Source organism: Podarcis erhardii (assembly GCF_964252035.2).
Source record: "Podarcis erhardii genome assembly, chromosome: 13".
NCBI lineage: Eukaryota > Metazoa > Chordata > Lepidosauria > Squamata > Lacertidae > Podarcis > Podarcis erhardii.
The window spans coordinates 36430347-36455666 of record NC_138502.1 but is presented as its reverse complement, the minus strand read 5'-3'; the positions used below and the strand labels follow the sequence as shown (position 1 = coordinate 36455666).

General features: G+C 48.1%; 1 protein-coding gene across 2 annotated transcripts; it reads right to left on the bottom strand.

Annotated features, from left to right (window-relative positions):
* Positions 1-1566: 1566 nt before the first annotated feature.
* Positions 1567-24820, bottom strand: NR1H2 (nuclear receptor subfamily 1 group H member 2). Of its 2 annotated transcripts, none has more exons than XM_081838048.1 (10): positions 24686-24820; positions 22205-22332; positions 20059-20136; positions 19727-19849; positions 18538-18807; positions 14985-15229; positions 10101-10280; positions 6017-6116; positions 3084-3292; positions 1567-2218 (listed from the first exon to the last, which is right to left on the bottom strand). In XM_081838048.1, the coding sequence occupies exons 3-10, from the start codon at positions 20096-20098 to the stop codon at positions 2072-2074; spliced, it is 1314 nt and encodes a 437-aa protein (XP_081694174.1). In that variant the 5' UTR covers positions 20099-20136; positions 22205-22332; positions 24686-24820; the 3' UTR covers positions 1567-2071. The 2 variants fall into 2 exon arrangements, with proteins under 2 accessions (XP_081694174.1, XP_081694175.1); XM_081838049.1 differs by having other exon boundaries at positions 19727-19846.
* Between the last annotated feature and the right edge of the window lie 500 nt (positions 24821-25320).

Below are 25320 nucleotides of genomic sequence, written 5' to 3'. Positions count from 1 at the left end.
TCAACCAGAATCTCATTCGTCCAAGACTCCACTCTGCACTGACATATACATTCTCTGCATCAACTAGATCTCTTATAGCTGCCAGAAAACCAGCTATTGCTCTGGAGGACGTACACCCACCACCACCAAGGCAGGCTCCAATCCTCTTTGGCCTACAGGCCTCAAATATTTCTTAATAACAACACAGGGAGAGCCCTGTTGGATCAGACCAAAGGTCCATCTAGGCCAGCATCCTGTTCTCACACTGACCAACCAGATTCAAAGTCTGCAAAGAAGACCCAAGTTCAACAATGCTCTCTCCTGGCTTGTGGTTCCCAGATACAGTGGTACCTCGCAAGACAAATGCCTCGTAAGACGAAAAACTCGCAAGACGAAAGAGTTTTTCGTTTTTTGAGTTGCTTCGCAAGACGAATTTCCCTATGGGCGTGCTTCGCAAGACGAAAACGTCTTGCAAGTTTGTTTCCTTTTTCTTAAAACCGTTAATACCCAGGGTGTATTCAGGGGGTGCAGTTGCGACTTGACTTTGAGGAGCAACTCATAGCACGCGGTGTGGTAGCCTTTTTTTAGGTTTTTGAAAAATTCGCAAGACGAAAAAACTCGCAGAACGAATTAATTTCGTCTTGCGAGGTACCACTGTACTGGTATTCAGAGGCATACCGTCTCCAATAGTGGAGGAAGAACTTAAGCTTTCTCCTCCACAAACTGATCTAATTTTCTCTTAAAGCCATTAGTAATGTCTCCCATCCCTACCCTCCGAATTGGTCTGGGCATCTGCTCTCAACCCATCCCTCAATGCTATAGGCCAAACCTTTAAAGCCCTAAACGGTCTCAGCCCTGTATACCTGGAGCACTTCCACTTGTTCAGCCCAGACACTGAGGTCCAGCTCCAAGGGCCTTGTAGCTATTCCCTCACTGCGAGAATTGAAGTTACTGGGGATCAGGCAGAGGGCCTTCTTGGTAGTGGCACCCTCCCTGCTGAAACACCCTTCCATCAGATGTCAAGGAGATAAAGAACACAAACTTTAGAAGACACCTGAAGGCAGCCCTGTATTGGGAAGTTTTTAACGTTTGATGTTACGTTTTTGTATGTGTTAGAAGTTGCCTAGAGTGGCTGGGGCAGCACAGCCAGGTGAGCGGGGTTCAAACAGTAAAATAAAATAATAATAATAATAATAAATATTATTAAATAAATTAATAATAATAATAAATATTATTAAATAAATTATTATTATTATTAATAATAATAATAATAATAATAATAATAATAATTACAGTGGTACCTCAGGTTAAGTACTTAATTTGTTCTGGAGGTCCGTACCTAACCTGAAACTGTTCTTAACTTGAAGCACCACTTTAGCTAATGGGGCCTCCCACTGCCGCTGCGCTGCCGCAGCACAATTTCTGTTCTCATCCTGAAGCAAAGTTCTTAACCCGAGGTACTATTTCTGGGTTAGTGGAGTCTGTAACCTGAAGGGTATGTAACCCGAGGTACCACTGTATTATTATTATTATTATTATTATTATTCTCTTTCTATTCACACATACCATCAACGCCAGGCCAGATGCTTGGTTTGTCATGATCAGATTTATTTTTTATTTTTTCTGGGCATAGCCCCCCATACCAGGCCACCCCCTCCCCAGTGGGACACACCTAGAATGTCACGTAGGGTGGGGGGGTGTTCATTCTTCAAGAGCAGGAGAAATGAGTCTTTGTGGGGAGGGAGCAGCCCCCTTGCATCATTCCCCTACGCACCCCAGAAGCACAAATGTGACCGACACCTCCCCAAAACCAGAAGCGGAGGAGGCAAGCTCTGTAGGAAGTACAAGTATATGGGGCTTGGGGAGGGGGCAAGACGGGAAAATAGTGCTTAGTAAACCCCCTTGATGCAGTTCCTCTGGTGGGATGAGTCCATCAGTTACAAGTCCTAATGCTGAGGTTCAAAAGAGTCTGTGGAAGGATTCCAAGAAAAGGAGTACGTGCGTTAAGAGAGAAAAAGAGAAACAGAGAGAGAGAGAGAAGGAGAGACGTCTGTACGCTCCCCCATCTGTCCCCTCCCACCCCAAAAAATGTCTACTCGTGTACATCCCAGATCTCAGAGAGAAGCGGTGGAAGTTTCTTGTCTTGAAGACGCAAAGCGAAGACCTGCTCAGAGTGCACGCTGCTCAAGGTCCGTAGGCTGACCAGTTTCATCAACATGCGTGGAAACATCAGGTGGTCCTGAAAAAGCCAGAGGAGAGGAAAACACAAGGGTTGGTCAGGCACCCTGCCACTCACGTTTGCTACTGGAAGGGCTATCTAAGACACCTAGCGGATGGAGATGTAATAGGGACACCGAGGTCCAGCTCTGAGGGCCTTCTGACAGTTCCCTCACTGAGAGAAGTGAAACTACAGGGAACCAGGCAGAGGGCCTTCTCGGTGGTGGCGCCCTCCCATCAGATGTCAAGGAAATAAACAACTACCTGACTTTTAGAAGACATCTGAAGGCAGCCCTGTTTAGGGAAGTTTTTAATGTTTGATGTTTTGTTGTGTTTTTGATATTCCGTTGGGAGCCGCCCAGAGTGTCTGGGGAAACCCAGCCAGATGGGCGGGGTATAAATAAATAAATAAATAAATATTTCAGGTTCATTCCCCCTCAGGCAGGGCTGAGAAAAGCTCCCTTCTGAAACCCTGAAGAGGTGACGCCAGTTAGAATAGACAATACTCAGCTAAATGGACCAGTGCATCAAGGCAGCTCCTCCTCCTATTCCCCTGTAACCTCACTTTTAGTGCCCACTGCTATTTTCCATTCCTTGCTATTCCTTTCTCTGCAGCCAAAGGGGAGGAGGTGACTTAAATTATGTTATTTTCTTCCCACCATGCAGGAGACGTAAAGGTTTCAGGATTAGGAATCTCTCTTGAACCCAGCAGGGGAACCAGCGGCTGTCTCGGCGGTGCTTGGCCACAGCCCAAGAGCAAATTCTGTGAGGCGTCCAAATATTTTTTGCCTCTTCGCCTGCTCAAACGATTTCCCATCACAGCAACTTCGCCACCCGCCCTGCACATTCATTGCCCCAGTCTTCCATGCCCACACCCCACTGGACACCTGTGGGCGGTGGAGGCGGATATAAGAGCTGAGGGCCTCGATGTAGGGCTGTTGGAGAGCTTCCACCAGGCCGTGGTCCTGCACGTTGGGCCGGTCGGCTGAGAAGATGTTGATAGCGATGAGGAGGGCGTATTCGGCATCGTCCAGCTGCAGCTGCCGCATGGCCCGAGAGAACTCGAAGATGGGGTTGATGAACTCTACCTGCAGACCTTATGGTAAAACGAGGAGGAAGGAAACGAAAGCCGGAGCATCAGGGAAAGAGAACGCACCTTGCTCATGGCCACACAGAGACATATATTGTCCTTTGGTTTCACCAGGCCAAATTAGGCCCACCATTCATCCCCAATTCGCCTGCAAAGCCATTCTGACTGAGCCACAGCCCCCTGGTCTATAGCTGATGTCACTGTCAGGTGTGAGGCAGGTAAAGACATGGCCGGGACTAAAGGCGGTGTTGTTGTTGTTGTTGTTGTTGATTAAATTTGTACACTGCCCTTCATCCATAGATCTCAGGGCAGTTCACCACATAAAATTGCAATATAAAAACACAAAATATATACAAGAACAAAAACAAACCAATACAGTGTAACCTTGGTTTTCGAACGCAACCCGTTCCGGAAATCTGTTCAACTTCCAAAATGTTCGAAAACCAAGTATCAAAGGCTGTCAGCAAGTTCAACGGGGGAAATTGAGAAACGCGCTTTGGAAGTTGTTCGACTTCCGAGGCGCGTTCAAAAATGGAAGCAATCACTTCCGGGTTTTCGGCATTTGGCTTGCGAAACGTTCGGCAGCTGAGACGTTCAAAAACTGAGTTTTGACTGTAACCCCCTCTCCCACAACACATTTAAAAGAGCATCGGTTGTCAATCAGGGCCTGTATACCTGAAGGAGCATCTCTACCCCCATTGTTCAGCCCGGACACGGAGATCTAGCTCTGAGAGCCTTCTGCCTGGTTCCCTCACGGCAAGAAGTGAAGCTACAGGGAACCCCAGCCAGATGGATGGGGTAGGAAGAAGAAGGTGAAGGAGGAGGAGGAGGGGAAGGGGAAGAAGTAGGAGAAGGAGAAGGCCTGGCTGAAGAGGAATGCTTTTGCCTGGCGCTTTAAGGTGTACAGTCATACCTTGGAAGTTGAACGGAATTCATTCCGGAAGTCCGCTTGACTTCCAAAACGTTTGGAAACCAAACTGTGGCTTCTGATTGGAAGCTGTGGAAGCCCCGTTGGATGTTCAGCTTCCAAAAATAGTTCGCAAACCAGAACAGTCACTTCCGGGTTTGCAGCATTCAGGAGCCAAAACATTCGACTTGCAAGGCGTTTGGGATCCAAGGTACGACTGCATAATGAAGGAGCCAGCTGAACCTCCCTGGGGAGAGCATTCCACAAATGGGAGCCGCTGCAGAAAAGGCACTGCTGATCAGAAGCACCCGAAAAGCCCTGCACAAAATCCTGAGCACGGCACTTTGCTAGCTCTGGGACAAAGAAAAGCAATAGTAAGGGAAGCCCCTCACAGAGCTACAATTCCTAGAGTTCCCTGGGATTGGTGGTTAAACCACTGTAGGAATTGTAGCTCTGTGAAGGGAGTAGAGGGTCTCCTAACAACTCTCAGGACTAAACTTCCCAGGATTCCTTGGGGAGAGACTGTTTAAAGTGGTGTGATACTGCTTTAAATGTATAGTGCAGATGAAGCCAGACTTGTGCCTGGGAAACATCTGGGAAAGCAGTGCAAGCAAATCCTCGCCAGAAACAAACTACAAGCAGAGACAGGAAGCATGGAGATTGTGAAGCCATATTTACATATTTGTTTCCCTCTGGCAGAAAAGGACCTCCTCAGAGTGTGATGCATAACAAACTGCACATTGAACAGGCAGAATAGAGAGAAGCCAAGCCAGAGGGTCTGAGATAGACACACCCTTTATTTGCTTTTAAATAATACAAAATACGAGATGAACTGGAATCAACGCTAGTAAGGAAACCGACTGGATTCCAGATCTCTTAGTGGTACTGCCCCCTTGTCAGGCCCACTGCTGCAGAAAGAAAGAAGGCTAAAAAGGAATGCAAACTCGTGTCAAACATGCCATGGCAACACAGCCATCCTTAGGCTGTCCTTTCACCTGACTTGTAAGTAGATAATTGTTGATACGCAAAGGAATGAATGGTGTGAATCACCTGAAAAGCAGACAAACTCTTGATGCTCCAGGCCAGACAAATGTGTAACCTTGAATGCATATGAAAATCCTCAAACTGCCTTCTTTAAAAAAACAAAAGAAGTCCCACTGCCCCCCACCCCAACAAAAAACCCTTCAACTTTCAAATCTACCCAAAAAAATTGGAAGAAGAAAAAAAATGCACCTGCTACCTTTCCATTCAAGATACGACTTCTGTACTTGGCCAGAGTCTGCCAAAGCTTTGCTAATCTCACTGCAAAATCAGTGCTAGCAAGGAGATTCTTTTGGGAGGGGAGTTGCAACTCTGTTCAGACATGCTGGGTGCTGCGATGCCCTGTCATTTCCACATCCAGCGAGAGGAATGAGCCTCGTGTGTGGCAAGAGCCTGGATGAGGCAACTGCTGGGGCTCCCCAACCCCTAGCTGTGCTTATTTATGACCCCCTGGCAAAGTAAAAACAAGGGCAAAAATGCAAAAGGCGTAACATAATTTTCTTTAGAAAGAAGCTCTTTCTTGAGCAGAGGCAACTGTTCTGGAGAGAGCTTGACACAACAACACACAAAAACAGAGTTTGTCGGTGTGAGCTTAATCTGACCTGAGGTCTGGGTGTGTCCTTTCTCTGTGAAGTAGGACAGAAACGCTCACATACACCCTCAAAAGGTATTGATCTTCCTTCCTGGTTCTTGGTATTCTTCTGGCCTGCCACTCCAGGGGGAAGAATTTTCTGGAAGGAGCCCCTCACAGCCCACACATACCTTCTCCTTTCCCACCTCACCTGCACGGTGAAAGTCGTCCTTGCTGTAGGTGAAATCCTTAAGAAACGTGATACACTGGGTCTCGTGGTTGTAGCGTCTTGCCGTCTCCAAAAGCATGATCTGTGGAGGCAGAGCAGGGGGTGAAGTTGTACCCCTCTCTTGGAAAAAAACTGTCCAGCATACATGGCACAGACATATATGGACTAACTGACTAGGCCACATAAGTTCCAGGCACCTTTCCCCTCCTTTCCTGCCCTAAGTTAAACCCATTCTCTTCCTTCCTTCATCATTTCCCACATTTCCGACAGAAAGCCAGTGTGATGGAAGTGGCGAGAGCAGCCTTTCTCAACCTTGGGTCCTCAGATGTTCTTGAACTACAACACCCATCATCCATGACCGCTGGTCTTTCCAGCTAGGGATGATGGGAGTTGTAGTCCAACAACCATCTGGGATCCCAAGGTAGTTCCCTGGTAGGTGGGAGTAATTGTTAAACTGCTCTTGAGAAGTGTAGCTCTGTGAGGGGAATGAAGGTCTCCTAACAACCCTCAGCACCCTTTACAAACTACAGCTCCCAGAATCCTATGTGGGAAGCCATGACTGTTGCAAGTGGTATCATAGACCTTTCAAGGTAAGGTGTGAAAGCGTTAGAGTTAGTGAAACTTCGGTCCCATTTATTTCAGTGGGAAGTATGTTAGTAATGACTTGATTTTAATAATAATAATAATAATTTTTATTTATACCCCGCCCTCCCCAACCAAGGCCGGGCTCAGGGCGGCTTACAAGCAATAATAAAAACAAGTTAAATGATTACAATTTAAAAACAAAATTAAAAAATACAACATTAAAATATTAAAATGTAGCCTCATCGCAGAAGGAGAAGGAAAAGAAAAAAGAAAGAGAGGGAGGGAATCAAATTGGCTCCAAGCCAAATGCCAGGCGGAACAACTCTGTCTTACAGGCCCTGCGGAAAGAAATCAGATCCTGCAGGGCCCTGGTCTCATGAGGCAGAGCGTTCCACCAGACCGGAGCCAGAGTTGAAAAGGCCCTGGCTCTGGTTGAAGCCAATCTAACTTCCTTAGGGTCCGGGACCACAAGGGTGTTGCTATTTATGGACCTTGAGGCTCTCCGTGGGGCATACCGGGAGAGGCAGTCCCGTAGGTACGAGTGTCCTAGGCCGTGAAGGGCTTTAAAGGTCAAAAGCAGCACCTTCAATCTGATCCTGTACTCCACCGGAAGCCAGTGCAGCTTGAAAAGCACTGGGTGAATATGCTCCCATGGCAGAGACCCCATGAGGAGTCTAGCTGCAGCATTCTGCACCCGCTGGAGTTTCTGGGACAGCTTCAAGGGCAGCCCCGCGTAGAGCGAATTACAGTAGTCAAGCCTGGAGATGACCGTCGCATGGATCACTGTGGCCAGGTCGGGGCGGGAAAGGTAAGGGACCAACTGCTTGATGCGGCGAAGGTGGAAAAATGTCGCCTTGGCTGTTGCTGTAACTTGCGCCTCCATGGAAAGCGAGGCGTCAAGGATTACACCCAAACTCTTAACGGAAGGCAATGGCACTAATTGGGCCCCCGCAAGAGAAGGGAGTTGGTCCCTCATCCCCATGCCATCCCGACCCAGCCATAGGACCTCTGTCTTTGAAGGATTTAGTTTCAATTGGCTCCCACGAAACCATCCAGCCACAGCTTCCAAGCATCTGGTCAGTGTGTTTGGGGCCGAGTCGGTGTGGCCATCCATCAGCAGATAGAGCTGAGTGTCATCAGCATATTGGTGACAGCCCAGCCCAAAGCTCTGTATAATCTGGGCAAGGGGGCGCATAAAGATGTTAAAAAGCATTGGGGAGAGGATTGCGCCCTGCGGCACTCCACACACCAAGGAGTGGCGCGACAACATTTCCCTCCCTAGTGCCACCCTCTGTCCCCCGACCAGAGATAAAAGAGCACAGCCAGTTACAGGCTATGCCCTGTATCCCCACATCTGCGAGGCGGTGATTGATTTAATCATTTAATTGATTCAATGGGACCTGTGTTCTACCATCTCAGTATGGAATCAACACAATAAGAACAGTGGAAATATATATCAAACACAAACAAAGATTCACATTGGCGGCGTTAGACCACTGTTTAGCATGGCAATCCTCTAGTGCAGCTGCAAGGAGTTGGGAAGCTCCTGTTTTTCACAGCTACAGTTTATTGTGCCATCCTAACCCTATATTAGGGACGCGGGTGGCGCTGTGGGTTAAACCACAGAGCCTAGAACTTGCCGATCAGAAGGTCGGCGGTTCAAATCACCACGACAGGGTGAGCTCCTGTTGCTCGGTCCCTGCTCCTGCCCACCTAGCAGTTCAAAAGCATGTCAAAGTGCAAGTAGATAAATAGGTTCCGCTCTGGTGGGAAGGTAAACGGCATTTCCGTGCGCTGTTCTGGTTCACCAGAAGCGGCTTAGTCAGGCTGGCCACATGACCCAGAAGCTGTACGCCGGCTCCCTCGGCCAATAAAGCGAGATGAGCGCCGCAACCCCAGAGTTGTCCGTCACTGGACCTAATGGTCAGGGGTCCCTTTACCTTTACCTATTGCGGTTAATTTTAACTACCGTTTGAATCTGGCTTCTTTCAAACAAATCGAAATTAATACTCATTACAGTTTGGACCAGCATGACACTGTGGTTTAGCAAAAGCATTAAGCAATGGCTTCTAAACTCCTCTTTGTGGCTGTGCCGGAGGAGGAGGGGGTGAAGGAGGAGCTCATAGATTCCAGATGCAGTGAAGTTTCTCCCTGTTATGCTAAACTATGGTTTAGTGCAAATCAAGATTCAGGCATTCTGTTCCACAATAACTTTAAGACATTCACTGAGCCGGTAAACACATGTGGGGACTGTACCACTTCAGATTCATTGGACTGAATTGTGCTCCACCAAAATAATAATAATAAAAAAACCAATGCATTCGGAAAGCTAACATTTTAGCACTAAGACAGAACCATTCTCCCTGAAATGCTGGCTTTCGATGCCCACCTCCACCCCCGGATTCAGTCACGTGAGCATCCCAACCTACATCATGCTAAATCTAAAACTATCACCAGTGAGAAATCCAGCCTCTTGTCTTGTGCTCATTTTTCTCCCACACACTGCAATTACCCTCAAGTTGCTTTCACAGTAGAATTTCAGGCCTTGTTTGTCCCTGGAAGCAGCAGGCCTGCTGCCACCGGATTAGGAATAAAGGAAACTGCTGCATATTAAAAGCAGAAGATCTGTCCCTATAGCATCTCGTCGGATTGCAGTGACTCTCCAGGGTTTAATAATAATAATAATAATAATGATAATAATAATAATGATAATAATGATAATGATAATAATAATGATAATAATAATAATAATTTATTTATACCTCACCCATCTGGCTGGGTTTCCCCAGCCACTCTGGGCGGCTTCCAACAAAACACTAAAATACAATAACCTATTAAACATTAAAAGCTTCCCTAAACAGGGCTGCCTTCAGATGTCTTCTAAAAGTCTGGTAGTTATTTTTCTCTTTGACATCTGATGGGAGGGCGTTCCACAGGGTGGGTGCCACTACCGAGAAGGCCCTCTGCCTGGTTCCCTGTAACTTGGCTTCTCGTAGCGAGGGAACCGCCAGAAGGCCCTCGGTGCTGGACCTGTGTCTGGGCAGAACAATGGAAGTGGAGACGCTCCTTCAGGTATACTGGACTGAGGCCGTCAGGAAAGCCAGGAAACTCATTCGCACCATCGATTAAGCTGCCCTTTTTACCAACAAATGCCGGGAACTGAAGCTGCAGACTTTAGCATTAAAATCACTGGCTCCCCTACCAAGATTCTACTTCCTGGTTCTTCACTGCTGTGGGATCTGCCGGTTCTTCCAAGCCTCTTCAGCTATGTAAAGAGAACCAAAACCTCCCGGATGGGAAGCAATGTTTCTAGCTGGCTTAAGATTCTAATGCTGCAGTCCTGACCCCACTTACCTGGGGGCAGACCCCAGTGAATTCAGCAGGACTTACTTCTGAGCAGATACGGTTAGGATCGCGGCCATATAATTCGTAAGTGACGAGTCGGGAGAAGCAGGAGACGCTCTACCCCGCTCTTGCTCACCTCGATGGTGGAGGCTTTGAGCAGCGCGATCTGGTCCTCCCGCGACAGCTGTAGGAAGCCAGGAACCTGCTTGGCAAAGTCCACAATCTCCTGCACCGAGATGATGGCCAGCTCTGTGAAATGGGCGAAGCGCTGTTGCCGTGCTTCCCGGCTGTTGGGGTCGCTGCCCATAGGCCAGGGCTGGTGAGTAGAAGGCAGGCAGGCGGAGAAACATGGAAGGAGACAGAAAGAGAGAAATGAGGTCAGTCTAGGGCAGGAGACCCTTAACAATGCACAGGCTTCGCTGATGCAATCCTAAGCCTTACCCCCAAACTGCTCTCCAAATCTCTCACCCACCCTCTATGATTGACAAAGGGGGTGGGAATCAAGAAGACAAAAGCCTGGGATCCCTTCCAAACAAGATCCAGAAACCCACGCTCTCCAACTCTCCCCTGGTTATTCTTCTTAACCACCAGGATTACCATGACTCTCCCCACACATCCAGCAAAATGTACCCATTCTGAGTACATTGAACAGGGCCTGGATAGCTCAGCTGGTTAGAGCGTGGTGCTGATAACACCAAGGTTGCAGGTTCGATCCTCATAAGAAACAGCTGCATATTCCTGCATTGCAGAGGTTTGGACAAAATGATCTAGAGTTCTATGATTTTATGATTCTTGAGTCAAGAAAACATCTTTTGTGATGGGGGGGGGTGGCAGAGGAAGAGGATTGAAATTGGAGGGAAATCGGGGTAAAAACAGATTAAACAAACTTAAACATCCTGGCTCCAAGGACCCCCAAAATTATGCGAGGTGTTCTATACATCTAGTAAGCTCAGGTGCGAGTCAATGTTAAACACGGCACTTGCTGTGTACATAACTTGTTTAACTAACCTATCAAGGCAGACTGAGCAAGGCAGGCCAATTCAAGGTTTGTTTTTGTTTCTTCTTATCAGGATAAATAAGCATCTTGGTTCGAGACAGGAAATGGGGATACTGGTCTGGTTCAGAAGTCGGGCCTGCCTTTTATTCCCATTTGAACACGTTTACCATATTTTTTGCTCTATTGGACGCAGTTTTTCCCCTCCAAAAATTGAGGGGAAATGTGTGTGCGTCCTATGGAGCGAATGCAGGCTTCTGCCATAGCCGCGCGCAACCCCTCCGGCAGGGAGAGGCTGCACCGGGCTATGGCTTCTTTAGCCCTGCGCAGCGTCTCCCAGCAAGGAGAGGCTGCACGGGGCTAAAGGGGAAGGCAAAGCAGCGAGTGGGATCCATCCCGCTCGCTGCCTTGCCTTCTTCCATAGCTGCACGCAACCCCTCTGGCAGGGAGAGGTTGTGTGCAGCCTGTACGCTGCTCTTTGGGGCTGGGGGGGGGAATATTTTTTCCTTGATTTCCCCCCCTAAAAACTGGGTGAGCCCTATGGTCCGGTGCGCCCTATGGTGCGAAAAATACGGTAGTTGTGTTGTGTTGGGGTAAGGAAGACCAGCTACAGAGCCCATTCCGATGTCTCTAGAACCAGTGAAAATGGGTGCAGAAGTTGACATGTTTGCCACATGCTCCTGCATCCATCCTTTAACGAAGGATGACGTCTTCCTGAGAGAGCCCAGATCCACCCCCCTTGAAACTCACAGCCCTGCTTCCATTGCCAGAAGGCTTCCCCAGCCTGACAGCCCTCTCCACTTTCTTTGCAAAAGTAAGGGGCAGGAAGGGCTGCTGGGAAACAGAGAAGTGTCTGCTTCTCATTCTCCTCCCCCCCCCCCATGCAATCTCTTTTATAAGCTTGCTTTGGTGCAGGCAATTGAAAAGCACCAGTCATCATGTGTCGGTGAGCAATGAGGGGGCGGGAGTCTGCCCTGGGACAGGCGACTGGATTTGCAGGGAAGAATGCATTGTAGCTGGAGCTGGAAAAGGGGGAAAGATTGGGGAAAGGAGGACATTCCACAGACAGGGTGTACGGAAGCGTCTGGGAGATGGGTGGCAGCCTTAGAAATAAAACCACAGAAGTTACAAGCCAGCAATGTATAGATTGTTTGTTGCTGCACTTCCATGCTGACTGTGGAGAAGAAGAAACTGCCAGCTCAGCAACCGGCATGGAAATGCAGGCGACTAGTCTCTTAGCAGGCTGGTTAAAAATAAAATTAAAAAATTGGCTTTCCACCAAGCTGACTAGTGGAGCAGGGAGGAATAGAGTGATTCATCCCCTTTCTTTCAGCCTGCTAAATTTCTTTTTTATACTTTTCAGGTTTATATTTCACTGATTTTACAATCATTTTGACATTTCAAAACTTGACTTCCTTCCCCTTCTTTCTGCGGTTCCTTAAATTTATTTTTAATATCTTCTGCATATCCAAATTAACTTCATTTGCTCATTTCTTCATCTTCTTTAAATATACAGTCATACCTCTTGTTATGTTTGCTTCAGGTTAAATCTCTTCAGGTTGCGTCCTGCAGCGAGCCGGAAGTACCGGAAAGGGTTATTTCTGGGTTTCATCGCTTGCGCATGTGCATACGCTCAAAATGACGTTGTGGCGAATCGCGGCACGCACAGACGTGGGTTGCGTTCTGCTCATGTTGCGAACGGGGCTCCAGAACGGATCCCGTTCGCAACCTGAGTTACCACTGTATACCTCTATGAAACTGCAGGTTATCACAATACTGTAATCCTGCCAGTGTTCTTATCTGTTTTACAATTTATCTGCAAATATTCAATAAACCATTTCCATTCTTTTTGTAAAAAGTTTGTTATCTTGATTTCTTATTCTTCTGGTAAGAGTTGCTATTTCTGCACATTCCATAGAGTGACTAGTGGGGTGCCACAGGGTTCTGTCTTGGGCCCGGTCTTATTCAACATCTTTATCAACGGCTTGGATGATGGACTCAAGGGCATCCTGATCAAATTTGCAGATGACACCAAACTGGGAGGGGTGGCTAACACCCCAGAGGACAGGATCACACTTCAAAACGACCTTGACAGATTAGAGAACTGGGCCAAAACAAACAAGATGAATTTTAACAGGGAGAAATGTAAAGTATTGCACTTGGGCAAAAAAAATGAGAGGCACAAATACAAGATGGGTGACGCCTGGCTTGAGAGCAGTACATGTGAAAAGGATCTAGGAGTCTTGGTTGACCACAAACTTGACATGAGCCAACAGTGTGACACGGCAGCTAAAAAAGCCAATGCAATTCTGGGCTGCATCAATATGAGTATAGCATCTAGATCAAGGGAAGTAATAGTGCCACTGTATTCTGCTCTGGTCAGACCTCACCTGGAGTACTGTGTCCAGTTCTGGGCACCACAGTTCAAGAAGGACACTGACAAACTGGAACGTGTCCAGAGGAGGGCAACCAAAATGGTCAAAGGCCTGGAAACGATGCCTTATGAGGAACGGCTAAGGGAGCTGGGCATGTTTAGCCTGGAGAAGAGGAGGTTAAGGGGTGATATGATAGCCATGTTCAAATATATAAAAGGATGTCACATAGAGGAGGGAGAAAGGTTGTTTTCTGCTGCTCCAGAGAAGCGGACACAGAGCAATGGATCCAAACTACAAGAAAGAAGATTCCGCCTAAACATTAGGAAGAACTTCCTGACAGTAAGAGCTGTTCGACAGTGGAATTTGCTGCCAAGGAGTGTGGTGGAGTCTCCTTCTTTGGAGGTCTTTAAGCAGAGGCTTGACAACCATATGTCAGGAGTGCTCTGATGGTGTTTCCTGCTTGGCAGGGGGTTGGACTCGATGGCCCTTGTGGTCTCTTCCAACTCTATGATTCTATGATTCTATGATTCATAAGTTTTGGTATCCATTTTTCCTTTGCTGGGACCAGTCTGCTAAATTTCTGGGTTGGCTGGGGAGGAAGAGACTTGCCTTGTGCTGTAGCAAGCACAGAAACAATGAGCTGATGGGAGACTGCTCAAGGTGCCCCAACTATAAAATTGGAGAAATTGAGAGAGAGATAGTTGCACCGGCAGCATATCTCTTCTTTCTCGTATCCAAAAATGCAAAAAGGGCCTTTACACTTGCCAGAAGCTCGGCTCTGCCCTCGCCGGTCCTGGAAGGATCCTTTAAAAAAGTCCCATATGCTCAGAGACTTTGTGCCTGTTTATTGGGGGATATAGGAAGCCCAGAGCACTTGTTCTTTAGGTGTTCCTTTTATGAAGAGGCACGTAGTGAGACCATTGATCCCCTGATGGCGAGGCTCCCAGACCTCCTGGAAAAGCAAAAATTCACCTTTTCCTGTTAGGCAAAGATCATAAGATGACCCGAATGGTCGCCAGATTCCGTGTACAGATCTGTAGACACAGACCATCCCCCGACTCAAACTAGTTTGTTAAGAAAATCCCCAAACTCTGTTCCATGGGTGTCTCTGGGTCATCTCTCCATGGTAGCTTATCTTAAAGTTTTAAGTGTCTATACGCTTATCACATTTATAAATTTTAAATTTATTGTTGCACATTGTTTTAAATGTTTGTTTTCCTTCTTCTGGGATTGTACCCCCAAGTGTGTTTTATAAGCTGGTCTCCGACCGTAATAAATTATCTATCTATCTACAGTGGTACCTCGGGTTACATACTCTTCAGGTTACACATGCTTCAGGTTACATACTCCACTAACCCAGAAATAGTGCTTCAGGTTAAGAACTTTGCTTCAGGATAAGAACAGAAATCGTGCTCCAGCGGCGCAGCGGCAGCAGGAGGCCCCATTAGCTAAAGTGGTGCTTCAGGTTAAGAACAGTTTCAGCTTAAGAATGGACCTCCAGAACGAATTAAGTACTTAACCCGAGGTACCACTGTATCTAATAAAGTCAGACATTTCTGGAGCATCTGAGCTGGGATGAGATACGAACGAGAGCTGAACTTCACATAACCTGCATGCCCATACTCCCATCGCTAATATCGTCTTCGATTACCGTGACTTTGGGCTGGTCACTGAAGCTCCTCTTGTTGCACTGCTGTTGCGCTGCTACCAGCTGCCGGATCATGCCCTCCTGCTGGGGCGTGAGGGGAGCTGGTTCGGGCTGGGGCAAAGAGGGGTCGCAGGGCAGAGGCGGTACTCGGAGAACTTCGCCTCCGCCCCCCTCGCCTCCCGACGCCCCTTCTCCCTCCTGCTGTTTACGGATCTTCTTCTTACGGATCTGCTCTTCCGACAAAACACCTAGAGAGAAGGAGAGGGGAGGAGTTATTGAGATCAGGTAGGATCACAGAGAGGATCTCAGTTGTTCCTGCTACATCCCGGTATGCCCCATGGAGGACCTTAAGGTCCATAAATAGCAACACCCTAGAGGTCCCGGGCCCTAAGGAATATGATTAGCCTCAACCAGAGCCAGGGCCTTTTCAACACTGGCTCCGGCCTGGTGGAACGCTCTGCCTCATGAGACCAGGGCCCTACAGGATCTGATTTCTTTCCGCAGGGCCTGTAAGACAGAGTTGTTCCACCTGGCCTTTGGCTTAGAATCAATTTGATTCCCTCCCCCTCTTTCTTTTTTCCTTTCTCCTCCTGTGAAGAGGCTGCAGTTTAATGTTTTAATGTTGTATTTTAATCTTGTTTTTTAAGTTGTATTTTAATCAACTTGTTTTTATTATTGGTTGTTAGCCACCCTGAGCCCAGTCTTGGCTGGGGAGGGCAGGGTATAAATAAAATTTATTATTATTATTAAAATTTATTATTATCAGCATCCCCAATCCTCTGACTCATCCTCTGAAGTCCCTGGCTGTGAAATGTCTCCCTGAACTCTGCCTCCTGCAACCATTATTAACGTTTAGACACGATGACACATCTTCCCTATTTGTCCAACTCTCTAATTAACATGAACTGCTTTTAGAAGTGTGTTTTTTTGGTAACCACATTGCTGGCTTCTGTGTGGCTCAGACTCCAGATCCCATGTGTCCCAGCCAGCATGGCCAATGGTCACGGATGATGGGAGCCATAGGCGCCATCTATGTGGGGGGCCATGGGTGCCAGGTCACCCACAAATTTTCAAAGAAGGGGCTGGGCACCCACAAAGTTCCACGTAGCACGTCGCGCAGCCCTGGGCATCCGCTGCTGCGGGGGCAAGCCGGCGCACCTGATGGGAGTTGTAGTTTAGCAACATATCTGGAGGGTTACAGATTCCCCCCCTCCCTGCTCTGTATTATTTTAAATCAGGCTTCCTCAAACTCGGCCCTCCAGATATTTTTGGCCTACAACTCCCATGATCCCTAGCTAGCAGGACCAGTAGTCAGGGATGATGGGAACTGTAGTCCCAAAACATCTGGAGGGCCGAATTTGAGGAAGCCTGTTTTAAATCTTTTTTTTTTTTACAAGTTGTTTGTCGCCAGCAATTTACAGTGGTACCTCGGGTTAAGAACTTAATTCATTCTGGAGGTCCATTCTTAACCTGAAACTGTTCTTAACCTGAGGTACCACTTTAGCTAATGGAGCCTCCCGCTGCCGCTGTGCCGCAACTACACAATTTCTGTTCTCATCCTGAGGTAAAATTCTTTACCCGAGGTACTATTTCTGGGTTAGCAGAGTCTTTAAACTGAAGCATCTGTAACCTGAGGTGCCACTGTATGATGTATTGCTGGGATCATGGATCTACAGATGCACTTTCACTCCGGCGAGAGCGCAGCCCCACCCCCCTTCCCCTGGGCTTAGAAAAGGCAGAGTCTGCGAGGACGGGCTGGTTTCAGAACCAGAGATGAATGGCAGCAGTTCTCCCTCGTGTTGCGCTGATCTTCGGAGAGCTGTGGGACTTCTCCCTGCTTTTTGAGCACATCTGAGATGTAGCACAAGGAAGATGAGCTCCCATCTCTCTCCTCAGCTGCGGAGGAGGTCAAGGGCTCACCGAACCCCCATCCCACCCCCCAACCCCCAGTTATCTTGGGTGACAGCATTGCATAATGCCATAAACCCCTGTTTCCCTCTCTCTGGAGGGAACACATGCAGGGGAGGGTCAGAACAAGAACAAGAGTTGCCAAGAGTTACTGACAACCAGTGCTTGCAATCTTAGCATTGTATCGAACCAAGTTCTACTCAGAGCAGAAACTACTGAAGTTAATGGACCTAAGTTTGTCACGTGGGCCTTGTTCACTGTCCAATTGGGCGCTGATGCACAACAGGGCTTTTCAATGGTGGCCCCCTGCTTGTGGAATGCCCTCTCTGGTGAGTTGCGCCTGTCTCCATCATTATTCACTTTCGGGAGTATTCCGACAACATTCCTGTTTACCCCGGCGTTTGGTGGCTGAGGAATACTGTTCCTAGCAACCCCAAGATTGTTGGACGGAAGCACATTTTTAACCATTAACTGCTTTTGGATGTTTTCTAATTGTGATTGTTTTTAGAATGTTTTAATTGTTTTATAACTGAGCATCTGTTTGCCGCCCTGGGCTCTTTGGGGAGGAAAGGTGGGATACAAACCTAATAACAATGCTGATTTACTTGAATGGCTCTGATAATGGCTAAGCTTGGATACAGCCCTTAACCTTAAGGATACCTTAAGTGTCACCTCTTCCCATACAAACTGAACCGGGCCGTGTGCCTGTCCTCTGAGGCCCTTCTCTATGTCCCCCATTGCAGAGAGGTTTGCAGGGTGGCAACAAGAGAATGGGCCTTTTCTGTGGTGGCTCCCTGACTGCAGAATGCTCTCCACAGAGAAGCTTGTCTGGCGCCAGAATTACATGTCTTTAGGGGCCAGGCGAAAACATTCCTCTTTGCCCAGGCCTATGGCTATTAAATAATCTGATGGCCTGTGAAAGTGTGGGGGAAGAGGACTGTTATTACCGTATTTTTCGTTCTATAAGACGCACCTTTTCCCTCCTAAAAAGTAAGGGGAAATGTGTGTGCGTCTTATGGAGCGAATGCAGGCTGCACAGCTATCACAGAAGCCAGAACAGCAAGAGGGAGAGCTGTGCAGCAATCCCTCTTGCTGTTCTGGCTTCAGCGATAGCCGCGCAAAGCCTCTTCAACAACATTTGATTCAGAATATTTTTTTTCTTGTTTTCCTCCTCTAAAAACTAGGTGTGTCTTATGGTCGGGTGCATCTTCTAGAGTGAAAAATACGGTAACTATTTTATTAGTTGTCTGTCTGCCATAATGGTTTTTTTATGCTTTTATTACTAATGTTCTGTAATGCATTTTTAATGTTGTACATCACCCTGGGATCTTTTGATGAAGGGTGGTATATAAATTGTAATAATAATCTAGAATTTGTAAACTACGCTTAAGTCTACAGTAGTGGAAAGGTGGGATATAAAATATTTAAAACAGGGCTGGGGAACCTCTGGCCCTCCCGATTTTGCTGGACTCCAACTCCCATTATCCATGCTGGCTGGGGCTGATGGGAGTTGGAGTCCGGTAGGCTTCCTCCCTGGGCCTGCTTCAAAAAGAAAACAAAGCAGGCAAACAAATTCCATTTTTGCCCCTTTCCCCCAAGCCTTTGTCACCCCAGATCTCAGCTGTGCCTCTTCTCGCCGACTACTCACATTCCTCTCGCATGCCCGCCTGCCGGCACTTCTTCAAACGGCACTCCTGGCACTTCCGGCGCATGTACATGTCCATGTGGCACTGCCCACTGCCCTTGCAGGTATACTGCGCCCCCTTGATGACGCTGCGCCGGAAGAAGCCCTTGCAACCCTCGCAGCTGAGGACGTTGTAGTGGAATCCCGAGGCTTTGTCCCCGCACACGCTGCACACTTCATCACCCAGCATCTTGGGGGCAGGGCCCTTCTTGCGCTTGCGGGTTGGCTCCTCAGCTGTAGGGGGGAAAAAGTGGCTTAAGAGATGCCTGCGAGCTTCACCCCCCCCCCCCGGCTTCTTGGTTACGATGTCCGCGTTGGGCACCATGCTAAACTATGATCTGGCACAGGAGCAGGGAACCTGTGGCCTTGTAGATGTTGCCCAACTTCTGCTCCCACAAGTCCTTGCTGGCATGGCCAGGGATGATGACGAGAGCTGTAGCCTGGCACCGACTGGAGGGCTGCAGGCTCCCCATTCTTGGTTTATTTATGGAGTTGTGAACCAGCCTCACCTCCTCACAGGCTCACCTGTTGCCTTCCTCCTCCCACTTGGCTGAAGGGTGGAGTTTGGGGTCTTTCACTTCTGTGTTTGGCTAACCACAGTTTTGTTGTGTTGTCTGACACAGGAAACCATGGTTAACATTAACCAGGCAGAAGGCCTTCTCGGTAGTGGTGCCCTCCCCTGTGGAACACCCTCCCTTCAGATGTCAAGGAAATAAACAACAATCTGACTTTTAGGATACATCTGAAGGCAGTCCTGTTTAGGGAAGTCTTTTAATGTTTGATGTTTTATCATGTTTTTATTATTCTGCCGCGAGCTGCACAGAATGGCTGGGGAAATCCATGTGGATGGGCGGGGTATAAATAATAAAATTATTATTATTTATCATTATTATTGCTATGTTTGGTTCCAACAAGCCAACTTCAGAACCGGAGGCTGAAGTAAAAAGCCGCTGGCATTATTATTTGCTGACACTGAGCGATTGTTAAACTCACATTTGTAAAGGCCTTAAAGAATAGAAGGACCACAGAATCACAGAAATACATAGTTGGAAGGATCATCTCGTCCAACCCCCTGCAATTCAATGCAGGAATCAACAGCCAAAAAAATTCAATTAAAGAAATACAAAGCCGTCTACATTCTTCTCAAACTCACCCGCACTGTGCGTAGAGCTCTCTCCATCGTCTGTGCAAACCACCTCGATTTTCACAGTGCTCTGAGACTCTGGCTTTTCCTTTGACCACTCGTCTTTGACCTGAGAAGCGGGCTCCCCATCTTCTGTGTGTGTGGTGTGGGTTTTTTTTTGGGGGGGGGGAGAAAGAATAGCAATGGAGAATGAGGCAAGGAAGTGAAGAAAAACCAAAGAGTTATATTGTTTTCTTTAAAAAGCCCGTTTCTGTTGTCCATTTGGTAGTAGTGGGCTGTTTGGCGGGGGGTGGGGTGGGGAGGGTAGGCAAGTGGTAAGTAGGTTTCAGTAGGTGGCTTACCCAGTGGTAACTGAAGTTCATTGGTGCCCGTTTTGGCCATCTCAGGGTGTCAGCCACAGCAGCATTGCATAGCCAGCCCTGGAATCAGGCAGACAAACAGAGGCAGTTCAGCCATTTTAAGAAACAGCTATATACCAAGTTAAACCATCTACCTCAGTGTATTCTGCTCTGACTGACAGCAACTCTCCGGGCTTTCAAGTAGGGGAGATTCCCAGTCCTCCTGAACCAGGGATCTTCTGCACCTCTCTTTAGCAAGCATTAACCAGCAAGTTTCACAAAGGTGGTGTAACTCTTGAGCAAGCCCCAATTCCCCTCCTCAGAGCTCAAATTTCTAGAGTGGTTTAATACTCAAGTCTCTCTTTATAGGGAATTCTGGGAATTATATCTGCGGGAGGGGAGGGCAATAGGGGGCCTCCTAACCATTTTCATCACCCTTAGCAAACCACAGTTCTCAAAGTTCTTTGTGGGGAAACCCAAGGCTGTTTAATGTGCTATGACACTTTTAAAAATGGATAGTGCCAATGTAGTCCTCCATCAGCCTGCTTCCTCATTTCTCCTCCATTTCCATGGAAAAGGGAGAAAAGCAGCATTTCCTCATGTTGCATCTTCGAGGGTCGGGGGCAGGGAGGAGGTGATTTAACTTGATGGGGAAAATTTGGGGGTGCTGCAATTTGGTCCTCCTGCTATTTATTTCTGAAGGGGTGGCAAAAGAGCCGTCCAAATACAGCACCTGCTTCCCGTTAACTTCCTACGTTCAAGGAGGGAACGAAGGGCCTCTTCTGGCCTACACCTGGTAACTCCTACGAAGGCCAGCCCAAGGCATTTTGCTGCCTGAAGCGGCACAGGAAATTAAACCAACTTCTGTCTCTGAGTCAAAGGCCACAGCAGCCCAAGGCTGGCCAAATTATTAGATACCTGAGGCAGAAAATCCCATAGGGGCTTTTGCCTGGGAGCAAAAAAGTATGACGACAATACATTTGCTGCCTTTACATGACACCCAAAAGAAGCCACCCGAGGCCATATTTCTCTGCCCAATGGTAGGGCCAGTCCTATCTCCTGCCATGCTGGTGTCCATCACCCATAAATTCAAACTCTGGGTCACCCTACGCACTTTAAAAACCATCGATTCAAGAGGGATTAAAGAAGGTACTTCTGCATTCAACTTCTCCTAAAATGAAGGTAGGGAGGCTGCTGCGTCAAGATGCAAAGACGGCTACTAGTTTAGACAGCTCTAAAAGAGGATTTGCACAAATTCATGGCAAACAAATTTACATCTCTGAGCTCTGATGGTTGAATGAAGCCTCCATGCTCCATATATATTTGTGGAGCTTCAGTTACTGGGAGGCAACAATGGGAGAAGGCTGTTCCCTGCAATACCTAACATGGGCTTCTCAGAGGCAAAGCTCTCCTTGCGATCTTATTTTCTACTCCAGAAGATTTTTATGGGGCTCTGAGTCTTCTTCACGCACTTCTGGAGCCTTCTCCCCAAAATGGTCAGCACAACGTCAGAAGGTATATTATTTATAAGGGAAGAGAGGTGATACATTTTGACCTCTCTGTACCCTATGCAACTTGCCCATCCTTTCGTTCCACTTCTCTTTTCTTAGCTGAGATTAAACAAGTTTGGATTTGGCAAACCTTGGGCTGGAGTCCAGCTGAATCGTAAGACCCTCACTCCACTGCAACTTTGTGAGTCCCTGAAAAGGTGTGTTCCAGGGGCGTTGTGAGGGTGAGGCAATGCAAGGAGAGACTTAACGCCTGTTCAACTTGGCCATGCAACCTAACAGGACCCAATCCTCAACGCTTGAGTCCACACTCGCCTGCTGGCTCAGTTGGCAGCAGCCTCCTCCCCAGAGGTTCCTGGACAGAATTTGCAACAGGTTAACTTACACTGGCCTAAGATACACCACCTTCCTATAATTAGGATTGCTCTGACTGCCTTTTGGTTCCATATTTCCCTGCCCATGAAGTTTCCTCTCTCCTACTGTTTCACTCACATCTTTTACAGCTTTTCACTGATATACACACACACACATATACGTGTTCTCTGTGTGTGTGTGACACACACACTGAAACATTTCCCACCCACTTTTCCCCACGTACAATGAGAAAATGCAGATGAGGGCCACTTGCCCTTAAAACTCACCTTTCTCCCCACAGTGGGGAAGAGACTCAGCTATTTGACAGCCACATGGCAGGGCTTATGGGGCAGAAGCACGGCAGTGGGGAGGAGGGGCAGTCGGCCAAACAACAGACCTGGGGGCAGGATGTAACCTGAAAGGGAAAGAGGAGACAGGTATCAACATATTCCCCTCATTTTCCCATGTGTTCTATACATGCTGGATGAAAGAGGGAAATTCCCTCTTCCTCCTCCAGTTTGACACACTAGCCTTTTACATTTCCCAAAATGTAGAGTTGGAAGGGTCATCTGGTCCAACTCCCTGCGATGCAGCAATCTTTTTGCCCAATGTAGGGCTCAAACCCACAACCCTGGGATTGAGAGCCTCATGCTCTACCAACTGGGCTATGTTAAACGACATACACAAAGTTCTGAGCTAGCTATGGAGATCCCGACAATCTCAAGAAATACGCACAAGGCAGGGGTTGCAAATATGGTACATGCCAGCTGTTTCTGAACTACAACTCCCATCATCCCTGCCCATTGGTCACACTGGCTGGGACTGATGGGAGCTGGAGTGCACCATCTGGAGAGCACAAAGTTTGCTACCCCAGCTGTAAGGAAACTCAGCAATACAGCTGCAGAGATAGTGCAGGATAATACGCACCCCGGAAATAATCTCTTTCAGCTTCTGCCTTCTGGAAGAAGGTACAGGATTATAAAGACTAGGACTAGCCGCCTGAGAAACAGTTCTACCCAAATGCAATTCTGGTTTTAAACGTAGCATAAGGAGTCTCTATAGGAGTATATTGCAATTTAAAATGGGGTTTCAGAGTTTTTAGGAGTTTTTGAATGTCTTATGTAGATTTTTCAATTTCATTGTTCTGTATGGGACAATGACAATAAAGATATCGTACTGTATCATATCGCCACCCCCTGTGAGTTCAGAGGTGAGTCAAAAGGGCAGAAGAGGGAGGTATGAGTAAATTTAAGGGAATTCCAAGCTTTGCAGAAGTGCAGGAACATCTTTAGAAGGGGGCGGTGGGAATCACAACAGGCCAAAGAAGACTGCGTGCTCAATGGCTGTGAAATGCTGACTGGCTGGGGTGTGTTGAAGGGACAAATGTTGGGGTGAGGGTGTTTAATTTATTATCCTGGAAGATGGCCGACATCCTGAACAGAAGTTGCACTTCACACTGCAACATGGTGTTGCAGTTCCCAACTTATTCCTTCCAACCCACACCGAGTATTCCAGATGGTGGGGGCTTGCGTAAAGCAGCTTTGTGGCAGAGGCGAGACTCGAAGCAGGAACTCCCAGATTCATAGCTCAGCCTCTTCACAACTGAGTGCTACTCAGCATGGCATTTTGTTCCAATGCCACAAACCAGAGCATCTTCCAATTGCCTACAACCCTGGGCATAGCTTTCAAAGGCTCTGCCATTCCCCACAGCAACTCTCTGTTTCTCTCCAGGGCCTTTGAGGACTTATAAGGAAATGAGTGCTGAGTGCTCACTGGAAGGACATATCCTGAAGCTGAGGCTCCAATACTTTGGCCACCTCATGAGAAGAGAAGACTCCCTGGAAAAGACCCTGATGTGGGGAAAGATGGAGGGCACAAGGAGAAGGGGACGACAGGGACGAGATGGTTGGACAGTGTTCTCGGAGCTACCAGCTGAGTTTGACCAAACTGCGGGAGGCAGTGGAAGACAGGAGTGCCTGGCGTGCTCTGGTCCATGGGGTCACGATGAGTCGGACACGACTAAACAACAACAACAACAACAAATTGACATCTCTTCTTTCCACTTCCTCAGTGTACTTGCTGGTGGTGGTGGGGGGGTCTCAAACAGGGGCAAGTGGTCTCTTGCAGATCAAACTGAAAAGGCAAAGCCTATTCTTCCCCAGATGCCATTACCCTCCTTGGAAGTGAGGCATCCCCCACCCCTGGGGATAGCTGGGGGGGGGGTAAATCTAGTAAATAAAAAGTAGACATTGTAGGAAGGTTTTGACAGATTTTTCTGAGCGCTTGGGGTCAAAAGAAAGTAAGTCAAAACAACTGTTCTTGCTGAGACATTTCATTCCGAGCCAGACAGGACGATGATGACAGGTGGGTGTCCTGCCGCCCCCTAGCATAAATCCCGGCTACGCCCATGCCCCCCACCGCCCGAGATCCTTGCTGCGCAAGTGCCATGATTAGGGACCCTCGGTGCTCGCGAGTCTGCGATCCTAAGTATAAAGCCCCTCTGGACACGGCGGAAGTTGCCTCCGAGCAAACCTTGCAAGCGATGGCGCAGCAAACCGCTGAGATCGACTGCCCGCGCCGAGCCCCCGGGGTGCGGGGGTGGGTGAAAAGGGGGGGTTCTCTCTTCGCCAGATGTTGGCACTTTCTCGCGGGGGAGACCCACGCACTTGCGGGTGTGCGTGTCCGGCGGCCCCGATCCCAGCCCCCTCCCCACGGATCCGTCCCGGACCTCGCGGCCACCTCTCGTGCGTCGCAGCCCCGACTTTTACCTGTCTTTTCTGGCTCTCCTGCAACCTCTCCGCTTGGGTATCCAAAAAAAGTGAAAACACTGTCTCGCACACAGGATCAAGGCGCTTCCGGGAACCCTTGCTAGGCGTCACTTCCCTTTCCAGCCTGGGAAACCACCCCTTCTCCGGCAGGCGCCTCCCCACCTTCCCGGCCAGCGCAAGGAGCCGTGGTCTGCGCGCACCGGAATATCCCGGAGAGGTCGAAGAGAGCTCCTCGGGTGCGCAGTTGCATTGGGAGCAAGTCGCAATCCTGAAGGGCCATTGCATATTTTTTCCCCAGTCACGCAGGAAAGCGGCGATTCGGTGGCTCCCTATGATAATGTCGATTTCACGTGGATCCGTCTCCCAAAAACGCTGGCTGTGTAACTGCGCGCACAACATAACCTTGCAAGCGAACGGCTTGCTCCCAAAGAATCCTGGGAAATGTAGTTTGCAGGCGTTGGGAGTTGTAGCTCTGGGACGGGGCTAAACTACAGTTCTCAGGATTCTTTGGGAGAGAAGCAGTGTGTTTTAAATGTGTGCGTGTCCTTGTTTGTGTAACCGCTTTTTCTCCTCGTACAACTGCCCAGAAGCCTGTTTTGGCATTAAATGGTATAAAAATTCATAATAATAGTAAA